Here is an 11445-nt window from a genome sequence, read left to right on the forward strand (position 1 = left end):
GCAAGCGAGTGGGCAAATCCAGCTTCTTTAAGAGAACTTTTTGTCACTTTAATCTTGCTGTGTGAGGTTACATCTCCGAAATACTTTTTTGAAAATCATCGAAAAAGCCTTGGTGAAGATATTTTGTTTTAGCTCTGAAAAAAACCAACCACAACCAAAGTCTCGGCTAAGTGATGACCCGATAAAGAATGATACTCTTTGCGAAATTGAGAATATCATGGTTAAGTAGGGGGGAAACACTTACGATATTTGAAGGTTTTCCTAAATTCAATATTTCTTCACAAGCATCCTATGGTAACAAATTGATTGCTGAAGAATTGGATTACAACTGCTTAGAGTTGCACAATGAACATATCAAACTCTATAACGGTCTCAACAATGAACAGAAAAATGTTTACAACCGCGTAACCGATGCAGTTGAGACCTTGTGAGGAGGTGTTTTTTGTCTACGGAAGCGGGGGAACTGGGAAAACATATCTCTACAAGACTATCATTTCAAAACTCCATTCTGAAAGTAAAATTGTTCTTGCAGTTGCTTCTTCGGGAATAGAATCACTTCTTTTACCAGGTGGACGAACAGCGCATTCAAGGTTTAAAATTATAATACCTACAGATGAGACCACAAGTTGTGACATTTCTCATGGTTCAAAACTACACAAGCTTATTTCAAAAGCTGACCTTATTGTGTGGGACGAAGCTCCAATGACTCATAGGAACGGCTTTGAGGCCTTTGACCGTACTCTGAAAGACTTATTGAAACCAGATACTAGAGATTTTGGTGGAAAGACATTTCTCATGGGTGGAGATTTCAGACAAATTTTGCCAGTCATACCAAGAGGTAAAAGAATTGATGTTGTTAAAGCTTCCATTAACAAATCAAAACTTTGGAAAAACTGCCAAGTTTTTCACTTGAGTGAAAACATGAGACTCAAGAGTGACGTGATGGACTATGACACTGTTAGTTCTGTAGATGAGTTTAGCAAATGGGTTCTAGATTTAGGAGATGGGAACCTACCTGCAAAGGCGATGAACGAAGAAATAGAGCCGACTTGGATCAAAATACCTGATGACTTACTCATTTCAGAAAGTGACAACTCAGTTGAAGATATCATCAGCACCATTTATCCAGATTTGGTGAATAAGTATACAGAAGTTAAGTACTTGAAAGAGAGGAGTATTCTAGCACCGAAGAATGACACGGTAGACGAAATAAATTCTGCAGTTGTTTCAAAAATTCCTGGAGATTTAAAAAGATACTTAAGTGCAGACTCTCTATGTCCAATCCCAGGAAAGTGCGCAGAACAAGATGTTCTGTATCCAACAGAATTTTTAAACAGCTTGGAATTTTCCAGAGTACCAAACCACAATCTGAAGCTTAAGCGTGGAGTCCCTATTATGCTGATGCGAAACATGAATCAAAGTGAAGGACTGTGTAATGGTACTAGACTCACAGTGACAAATATTGCTCCAAAAGTCATAGAAGCAACAATTATTACTGGAACAAAGATAGGAGAACCAGTTTTTATTCCCAGAATGATTATGTCTCCAAGTGACACAAAATGGCCTTTCGTCTTCAGGAGGAAACAGTTTCCTGTCAAAGTTTGTTTCGCTATGACTATAAACAAAAGTCAAGGTCAGACTTTTGATAAGGTTGGTGTTTATTTACCAAGACCAATTTTCACACATGGCCAGTTATATGTTGTTGTCTCGCGAACCACCTCAAGAAAGGGATTGAAATTCCTAATAAAAAAGGACGGAAATGAACCCAAAGGGTGCACAAAGAACATCGTGTATAAAGAAGTTTTCAATTCAATATGAAGATATCAACTCAAGGTATGTCCTAATATAGCTATTTTACATTCAAGATGAATCACATAAAAGATTAAAATAAAAACAAGTTAAATATATATATATATTAATTTCTTGCATAATACAATGGCATGGCAGCAGATCATCTCCTGGGAATTAGATTGATTGTCTCTTCTGTAGGTCTAGGATACAATTTGTAAAAGAATGTTTACTTTAATCTAAACAGGTCTACTCTGGGGTTGGATATGGTGGTCTGGAAGCGACCATCTAGGTGAAGTTGTCTTAGCTTTTTGTGGTGGTTCTGGAAGGAATTATGTTCTTTTTCAGGAGCTTGAAGCTATAGAGAAAGGGTTGCAAGGATGTCAACTACATGGCTTTTGGAGAGTTGAAGTTAGTTCTAACTATTTGTTCAGAGAATATTAGTAGTTCGAAGAGTTAATTTTTCCAGTCAATTATATTGTAATTCCCAAAATTACATTCTCACTTAGACATTTTGATGTGATCCTAATAAGATCTTTGCACTTTTTTATTTTATTAAAGGGTGAAAAGACAGCAAAACACAGTCCCCATCTCCAGAAGGTCCAAAAACAAAGGTCTTTCTCGGTGTCTACTTGGAATATTTTAGAAAAACATATTAATGTGGGAACCTTTATTACACTTATGTATAGCATATAAGAGAAGATGTATCTGCCAAGGTCTCTCTCTCTCTCTCTCGATCTACGATAGTGTAAGGTGAGACAAAACTAGAAGAGTCTAGCTGTTGTAGTATTGTAACGATTTGTTATTTCAAGTTGGAAGCCAATGCTCCTTGCTTCACAATTTAAGGAAATGGTAACACTAATTTCTAAGATACATGGACCACATAGAAGATATAAGTAAAGATGGAAAATGGATGTTACCTGTGCCAAATTCGAAAACATCCTCTTCTGAAAAGCAGAAACCTCCCCTTGCTGTGTAACAGAATCTAATAGGTACCAGAAAAAATAAAGAAGATGGAATGTAATTGAAATCAGTAAACCAAAAATCAGTGACAGCGTATCATGCTCTCTCCCGATAAGGTCATGTCTCCCATCTTAAATTGGAGTTGTGTAGATATGTTATGGCTACCTCCTGTTGTTTGAAATTATATGAATGGTTGCTTCTATATATGATTTATAGTTTTGGTTGATATCATCTTCTACATGTTTATTTCATGATGATACGATTTTCCTTCACTGTATGGTTCTTCTATAATTTCAGATATTTTTTCTTTGTATCTTAATATTATGGAATATGGATGCTAAAGTAGAAAGAATACTTCCAGATGATCAGTCATGTCAAATTTTGAGTGGACATAAAAATTTTAAATGCTAATTTACACATTAACCATGAGTTATGTACTCGGCCAATGGCTTTATTATGCTATCTATATTTGTTGATCCCAGTTCTGCTTATTTAATAATGCTTCATTCAATCTTAGTGTTCTTGATCTCACATTTACTCTACTTCCTTGCCTAATGAATAAGATTTGATATAGCCCGATCCGCGAGATAAATATGCACTCTAGGTTATCGAAAAAATGCTAAGAATTTCCGGCAACAGCTACCTAAAAGTAACGAAACCTATAAAGAAGAATAATGAGTCAGGAGAATAGGTGAGAGGTGAGCATAGCATGCGCTATCTCCATAAACCCTGCATCACCATTGTTCAAAAACTTGAACTCATTCTCCAACTCCTTTCCAGAACGCCTATCAATTTTTCAGGAACTCTGAAAACTTGACTGCAATGTGTGAAGTATGTCGTACTGCAGAGTAAAATAAATAAAATGCAAATACCTGTGAGTGGAATAGGAGGATGAAGGCCATTACCTTTTTAATTAATGAAATAGCGTGGAAAATGTTTGTACGTATTATCTATGATGGTCCAATATCGCTAATTTTCAAAATCGAATTTACATAATAAGTAGAATGACTTCGGAACCTTAAGACTTTGAATCTGTATACACAATAAACAAAATTGATAAGAAGCATTACAATATGATCACCATTAGATAGACAATTCTTTGTTCAACTGACAAAAAAAAATATGCAATCTCAAGACTTGCAACAAAAGTTTCTAAAGTCATATTACATTTTCAACCAAAAAAAAAAAACATCTTGACATATTTCGATTCACTGCCGCTTAATATTTGCTACACACTCATCTGCCGCGAGGAACAACACCTTTCTATAAGATCCCATAGGATTCCACGTCGAATGAGTTTAAGCTTCCTATGATATTTGAGCATGCTCCAGTCCTCCTTGTATAAGATCCCATAGGATTCCATGATTTGTAAGAATACTGCCTGAAATAAATTTTCATCCGTGTTCATCAACTATTCTCGCCAGTGGTAAAACGGTAAATTAAACAACGTAGCAGTATAACCAAATTTCAAATGATAAACATCGATAGTATTGGAGAAGAATATTAGACCTGTTACAGATCAAACAAACTATGACTCTCAACAATAATGACAATATCCTAACAACCATTTTCTAAAATCCATCAAAATAAATAGTGTTGCCGAGATATTCTCAAACACCGAGCAATGCGAAGATGGGAAGCTAGAAAGCCCCAAATACACCCGAATGTAATAAAAAAAATGAATTCATAAGTGTACTTTCATATAAAGAAAACCCATACAAACAAAATTTTAGAATGGCGATTTTCATATAAAGAAAACCCGTACAAAGACCTAAAAAAATAAAAATTACTCTTTAAACGATCAGAAATGTACGTATTGTGTTGATCAACAATGAATAGAGTTTTGATTTCAGGTGGGGAATCAATTAGCACAGGGTTTGGATTTGAGATAATAGAGTTTCGTCTGGGTTTGAATAAGTATGGTTTTTTTAGTTTTTAAGTTTTTAGTCGTGGGTTTTGTTGGGCTTCCATTTTGAGTTGAAGCCGTTTTTCTCTCAGCAAGTTTTTCTCATTTTTTTCACATTTTTTCTCCTCTTTTTTTGTAATACCCCTATTGACGTGTAAGCACTATCAACAATGACACCTCCTACAACTGCTACAGTCTTCTAATCTGCAGCAATTTTCCCTTTTAACAATTGTGGTTTACTAGGCAGTCTACATATGGTTGTCTCCCTATTGAATTTGAGGATGTAAGCCTGGTCGCACCCTTCATATAGCCTCTTACCCAGTGTGTCAATAAAAAAGGAAAAACCAAATGGCTTATTAGGGAGGAGTGGAGGACAAAGAAAAGTGTTACCTTGCCATCATCAGCAAAGGCAGAAAAATAGAAAATGCTTAAGAAGGAGATTAGAATAAAATAGTTAATGTTAACTCTCTTGATTGACTACAAATCTCTTTAATATCCATAAATAGTGGTTGAAATGACGAATGTATCTTCTAAATTTCTCAGTAGCAAGCATTATCGATGATAGCTATGAGAAGTAAAGCGGTCTGTTGTAGACACAACTCTAGCCTTGAATTGCCATAGGAAAACTTTCCACTCATAAGGCAAGTTGACCTTCCAAATTCTTTAGTTGTCTCTAGCAGCATTCTTTCGAAGAGCATAATAATAATTGGTATCCACGTTCCAGACTAATGAGGGCAATCACACAAACAAACAGAAATAGGAAATCAGATATTCAATAAGTCTGATATGGGTTTCGAAAGAATGAGCATAATAATCAGGTACTCCTCTTCATGGTTTAATATTTGAAAACCATCATAGACAAATGTGGAATGTGGTCTGTGATAGAAGGCAAATAAATACTTAATTTACTAATAGTGCAATTACAAAAAAAAGTTCACTCTTAAAAACATGAGACGAAGGTTTTGGACGCAGAAGAAAGGTTCCGTAATAATGAGGAATACCTATCATGTATATGGGATTCCTATTGCATTCTCCTTAGGCAGCCCAATCTGGACAACTATCTTCTTCATCAGTGCATTCGTCCCTGTCTGATTTCAATGAGATCTTCGTTCTGTCAATAGCCCTTAGGTAGAAGTATTTAGTGGCACATCGAGAAGAGCATTCCCTTTAAGTGGTTTGACGGCATAACCTGTCTTTGCACACTCAGACCATGTATCTTCCTTCGGTTGGCTGTTTTTAGACTGACCACAGAATATACAGATTGTGCCATTCAGAAATTATAATTGGAATAATAGCCAATAAGTAAATAGTAGTGTTGAGGAATATCCTTCCAATCACATACCTCTGGTTTACGGAAGAGAGTCTCGCCACCATGAGAGACATTTGATAGATACAACACTACTGTTGCCATCAATGACTCGTCAAATCCCAGTCTAGCTTTATCGCCATAGTAATCAAGACACTCTCTAGTATCTTCATGAACATAATGCATAATTTGCACAGCCTCACTATTCTCTGTAAAGTATACGAACATCTTTTCATATGTACATGTACACGATCAAAGGCAACAACGATATAACAAGATGAAATTGAGGCCTAGAATCTGAAGAGACTGACAAAAGCACAATACCTTTAGGAAGAAAAATCCACCCAGAAATACGGTCCTCAATCCTCGCTACAATATCATCATTGACAACAGAATAAAATTAAACGGTCTATGAATAAAAAAATGTGATACTGAAAACGCAAGTGTATAAGAACTTGATAATCCAAGAAGCAAACACTATGTTTAAAAACACAAAACCAATGGAAATATAAGTTCGAACGAATAAGATGTCAAATTGTCTTATACCGTAGTAATTGGTTGTTTCTCTTTAATTTGTTCGTCTATTTTTTAGTATAAGAAGGCAAAGTATATTTTTTAGTATTGATTAAAAATGACTAAATGAAGGACCAATCGGCCTAACACATAGGAGAGAAGATACCAAAATGAAGGTCAATCAAACAATCACTAATTCACTATAGTCCAAGTGAAGTTCTTACAGATAGATATTCATTTGATTACTTCGTGCAAGAGGTGAAAAACTAAATACAGGTAAGCAAGTTCAATTCTCTTGGAATCCAAAGTAGAATTTCAGAATCTAAGATATGAATCCACTATAACAGATACTACTACATCGTAATAGGCGTTAAGACATGACATACCTAGAACTTTCGGCAAAGCGGAGACGCGTTGGGTGGGATCGATCTGAGCATTCCAGTGATCAAGTCCTTGGCGGATGCAGATATGTGATTAGATGGAAACTGCAAATTGGCAGCCCTCATAGAATCGAAAATCCTCAACTTAGTCTTCCCCCAAAATGGTGGCATCCCACTGAGAAGAATGTAAAGAATAACCCCAGCACTCCAAACATCAGCAGCTTGGTTATAGCCCCCGGCTAATACCTCAGGGGCTATATAAAATGGACTTCCAACTGTCCCCTATAGACTTTTCCCTGTTCATAAAAAAACCAAATTGTTTACACCCCCACTACGCCTATTATAAGTTCGGGTTGATTCGATTCCCCCGCTTGCATAGTATTGTGTTTAAACTCGATATAACGTGAGCTATGCTAAAGGGTTTTTTGCAACTAGCTACATTAGGTGATCTATCAAAGCTTCAACCAAGTTGGTCTAACTCCAACATAGTTTTAAAGTTGGTCTAACTCCAACAGAGCTTCAACCAAGAGGAAAATACCTTTGTGTTTTGCCGAAAGGAGAGGCGTTCACGGCAATCCAGAATTGTTCTAGTTCTTGCCGAGCATGTGCTCCTACTGTACATGGCTATCCTACTCTTACTCTAAGCATACTCGAGCATGCTGCCACTGTACTTGTCTATCTTGCTCTTGTTTTAAGTGGAACCCAAAGTGCTGCCACTGTACATGGCCATCTTGCTCATGTTCTAGTTGTTGTCGGTCTTATCAAAAAAACAAAACTGGAGGAAAGTTCACTGGGTAATTGATAATGAAAACTACGTGTAGTTCTTATTTGTAGTTAAAAAGACCAATATGAAGCACACAAATCAGCAAAAAATGGATATGAGTTTTGATGATTTACAATCACTTAAGATAAATAAAAGATCCAAGCCTTGTAACTTATCAAACAATTGTCCAGCTCCAACTCAAGGAAATCACAAAAGGCATTAAATCTATTCAAAATGAATGATTTAAGTTAGAGTGCTAAGCATTTAAGCGCGTCTATGCACCAATTTGCAGAAATTCCCATGTACTTATGAACAACTTTAACACCTCTTCTCGAAGCCTCACTTACATAAGAACGAAATACAAAAAAATTTGTTCATAATGTCCTAAAATTGCTGATTTCTCAAGTAAATCAGGCAAGTACTCGGTAAAACTACTTGTGATGCTTAGGCATTAAAACAAACATTCAGTTAAAGAGAAGAGTCCAATGGTGCCACCTCAGGCTAACATGTAACGTGGAAACTAATTCAATAATATATAATAATGACGCGCATACTTTTCCTAGACCTAGACACCATAAATCAAACGATTTGGTGTTAAAATGATATGTTTTTGTATAAAAATATTTGGTAATGGTAGGTTTCCAACTTCGTAATACCTAAAGAAAGCATTCCAAGGCATAGTAAAAATAAATCGAAGTTGAATAACCCATCTTGTATAGATATACAAATACTGATAAGAAATTTAAATAAAAACTCACTTACAGGAGTGATGTGCATTCTTTACTAACTGGTTTCGATCTCGCTATCGATAAACAATTAACTAATTGCTTGAATTGTTCGTGTAAGAAGCATCCAATAGCCATTGTCACAGTAATTAATGCTTAATATTCTCCATACTTCTTACCCATTTCAACTATATCTATCCACTTGCAATGTCGGATAAACCTAAAACCATTACCAACATTGATGATGAGCATTGGAAAAGGATTTGGGATAATACAACACTGAGATATGAGATATGCATTTAAATTTTTCAGTCATATGAAGGTTTGGGACCTTACCTCATAGAGTGATCTTGCATTACCAAAAATGAAATCAATTGATCCTTGAATGTAACACTGGTAGAGGTAATGTGCTCCACTCAAGTCTAACAAAGTGTTCTATGAACCTACAATGTTAACCCTATAAAACATGGATAGTGTCGGCCTCACCGTCCTTGTCACCCTTCTTACCTGCCACACAAACACTTTTTCAAATTGTTATTGAGACTTGACTGATGCAAAAAATTATGAGAATTCATAGGCTGAACATGATGAAAAACTACACAATTATCCCTTTATCCATTTCCACCATAATTATATCCTAAATTTGGTGGAGTGGATCGAGGAAACACTGCTAGCTCTTTTGAATGCTAGAAATTTCAGTTCTTTGAAAGGTTTAGAGTTTTATCTCACCTTTCTTCTTCTTGCCACCACCTTTCTTCTTGATCTTTGTCCCCAGAGATGGCCTTGCCTTGATTTACGGGTCATTAAATCCACCGCCTTAGTGGGTCAGAACTCCTGCAGAGCATGAGATGTAATCTGATCGACCCATTTGGCATTAACAACACTGAATTTTATATGGGCAACAAAGTCACCTGAAAGAAGACACAAAAAGCTTCAAGTGTGTTTGAAATGTATAATAGTTGTGCAGAACCATGCTCATCACCTCAATCTATCTTTTCATGCCATCACCTCAATCTATCTTTTCACACTTACCAGGTTTCTCTTGAAGAACAGGATATGGCTGCAAAAGGTCATGGTTCACACATTCAACCAATCCCAAGCGAGCTCACTTCTCTTCCAAAGCCCTGATTGGAAATTGCAAAACCTTGGTCAAGGAAAAGAATACAAAACTCAAAACACAGCAAGAATAACTCTACCACAAAATTAATAAGAAGTTTGCTAACCTTGCAATAAATGGCATGATGGGGAATTTCTAACTTATTTCGCTAAAGATAAATTTTGAAGCTTTCATCTTTAAGTGATAGTTCTTGTCAACCGCTCTCTTATATATAGTAGTTTGTTTCTCATCTAAAAGCTTAGGCTGTGACATTACCAACCACCCATGTTTGGCATCGCAAATAAATGCACCTGCTAGTTCCAGGATGTTCATGGTATAGGCATCACCATAAACAGGGTGATTAAATATGCATTTAACGTTTTTGTTCCTAGGTAAGGAGGCGGAGAAAGAAGGTTTTGGGGGACTCGTGGGGTTTAGAATCTTATTTGCGGAGTAGTTTTCCCTCTCCTGATTTCGCGTGAGTAAAGTGGGTACTTAAAATTTGCCTACGTGGACACTCTCATAGAAAAGGAAAAGGGACTGCTATTATATATATATAAAGATTTCTAAATGTATTTTGCATTCCGTGTCTTGTTACGCCTGAACACATTACGATCTAATACTGACATCTGTGGCACTTTATAGGTCTTGAACATGAAGCTACATGCAGAGAAATTACTGACGCTATGCAAATAGAATGTATTGTTGAAGAAACTGAGATACGGGTGAAAGAAACATGCAATAAAAGTGAAAATCTGCAACCTTTATCTATGTTGCTTGAGGACTCATCTCCCACAAGGATGAATATCAGTAAGTTAAAATCACTCAGTCAACTCTTCTCAATTAAAGCCTTTTTGTTTGATCAATTATTTCTTTGTACAGTAATTTCACGGGATAACCTCCTTACATCCCAGTCCAACATGGACATCACCTCAGAGAAGCATCAACGGATTGCCATGAAGTTCAAAATTCTTTTTATGTGGCCATCAACGAACATTTTTTTTTTTCACACTGATGCATGTGAGAGAACAAAACAAAAAGCAGGAAGAATAAACACCAAAAATGTGTTGCCTTTCAGGAAATTAATGAGACTTTCACTGGCCACCTGATAAATATGTGCCATGAAGTTAAAACTAAGATATCAGAGTGATAACTGATAAAGTTATTCTCTAGGAGAATAAGTGTAAGTTTAATCAATAACATCAAAACCATAAGTTGTTCAAATTGCTTAGAAGAAAGCAAGAGATCTAACCTTTTCTAAGACGGTAGGCTCTGTTGCATTTGCCAACTCAAGAAAACGGAATAGGCCAATTGCAAAGAAATGGCTATAGCTAAAGCTTCCCTTGCCTGCAGCCCGTTCTGAAATGTCTTCAGAAGTACTCAACTTCTCCTTAGAGGTGGAGATTTTAGAAGTACTCAACTTCTCTTTAGAGGTGGAGAAAAGAAGGATTTGGGGACTCGTGGGGTTATTTAGTTATCCTGATTTTTCGAACTTTAAATCGCGGGGTTTAAATTGCGGGGTTGCTCCTGATTTCTCGTGAGTAAAGAGGGCACTTAAAATTTGCCGACGTGGACACCCTCACAGACCAGGAAAAGTACTGCTATTATATATATACTAGTTTTCGAACCCGTCCTACGAACGGGTTGTGTTTAATGATATTGATTAGAAAAAGCTCAATTATAATTGGTTCATTAATTAATTATCATTAACATAATCTTATTTGAATTTATCATACAATGTAATTTTTTTTTAAAAAAATCAATACATACATGAGTATAAAGTGTTTTTTTTTTTTAATGTAACATAATTATAATTATAATGTAGCATTTAGACATATTACATATATATTGAATTTAGGAATGAATAAATAGATTAGTTTCTTTATGATGAAATCTTGTTGTCTTTCTTGTATACTTATAATATATAAGGAGTATCCTTTTTTGTTTTTGAAAGACTCCAAACTCTCCATTCACTTAAAGCTCTTGTTAGGCTTAAAGCTCTTGT

The 11445-nt window shown here is 35.9% G+C and overlaps 1 protein-coding gene and 2 long non-coding RNA genes across 3 annotated transcripts; 1 reads left to right on the plus strand and 2 right to left on the minus strand.

Annotated features, from left to right (window-relative positions):
• The first annotated feature begins 411 nt into the window (after window positions 1-411).
• LOC147518024 (uncharacterized) lies at window positions 412-2232 on the plus strand. Its single transcript, XM_086593784.1, has 2 exons — window positions 412-1633; window positions 2036-2232. The coding sequence occupies exons 1-2, from the start codon at window positions 412-414 to the stop codon at window positions 2230-2232; spliced, it is 1419 nt and encodes a 472-aa protein (XP_086449910.1).
• Window positions 2233-5541: 3309 nt separating this feature from the next.
• On the minus strand, window positions 5542-6341 carry LOC147518025 (uncharacterized). Its single transcript, XR_015213982.1, has 2 exons — window positions 6288-6341; window positions 5542-6172 (listed from the first exon to the last, which is right to left on the minus strand). It is a non-coding gene; the product is annotated as an uncharacterized LOC147518025 (long non-coding RNA).
• Window positions 6342-9164: 2823 nt separating this feature from the next.
• Window positions 9165-9727, minus strand: LOC147518026 (uncharacterized). Its single transcript, XR_015213983.1, has 3 exons — window positions 9568-9727; window positions 9377-9488; window positions 9165-9255 (listed from the first exon to the last, which is right to left on the minus strand). It is a non-coding gene; the product is annotated as an uncharacterized LOC147518026 (long non-coding RNA).
• Between the last annotated feature and the right edge of the window lie 1718 nt (window positions 9728-11445).

Source organism: Coptis chinensis, chromosome 2 (genome assembly GCF_015680905.1).
Source record: "Coptis chinensis isolate HL-2020 chromosome 2, ASM1568090v1, whole genome shotgun sequence".
Taxonomy (NCBI): Eukaryota; Viridiplantae; Streptophyta; class Magnoliopsida; order Ranunculales; family Ranunculaceae; genus Coptis; species Coptis chinensis.

What these genes read in the sequence shown, in the direction of transcription:
- LOC147518024 (XM_086593784.1), top strand. Translation starts at nt 412, where the DNA reads ATGCAGTTGAGACCTTGTGAGGAGGTGTTTTTTGTCTACGGAAGCGGG. An exon ending in GACTATAAACAAAAGTCAAG is followed by an intron (nt 1,634 to 2,035) that starts GTCAGACTTTTG and finishes TAATCTAAACAG; the next exon opens with GTCTACTCTGGGGTTGGATA.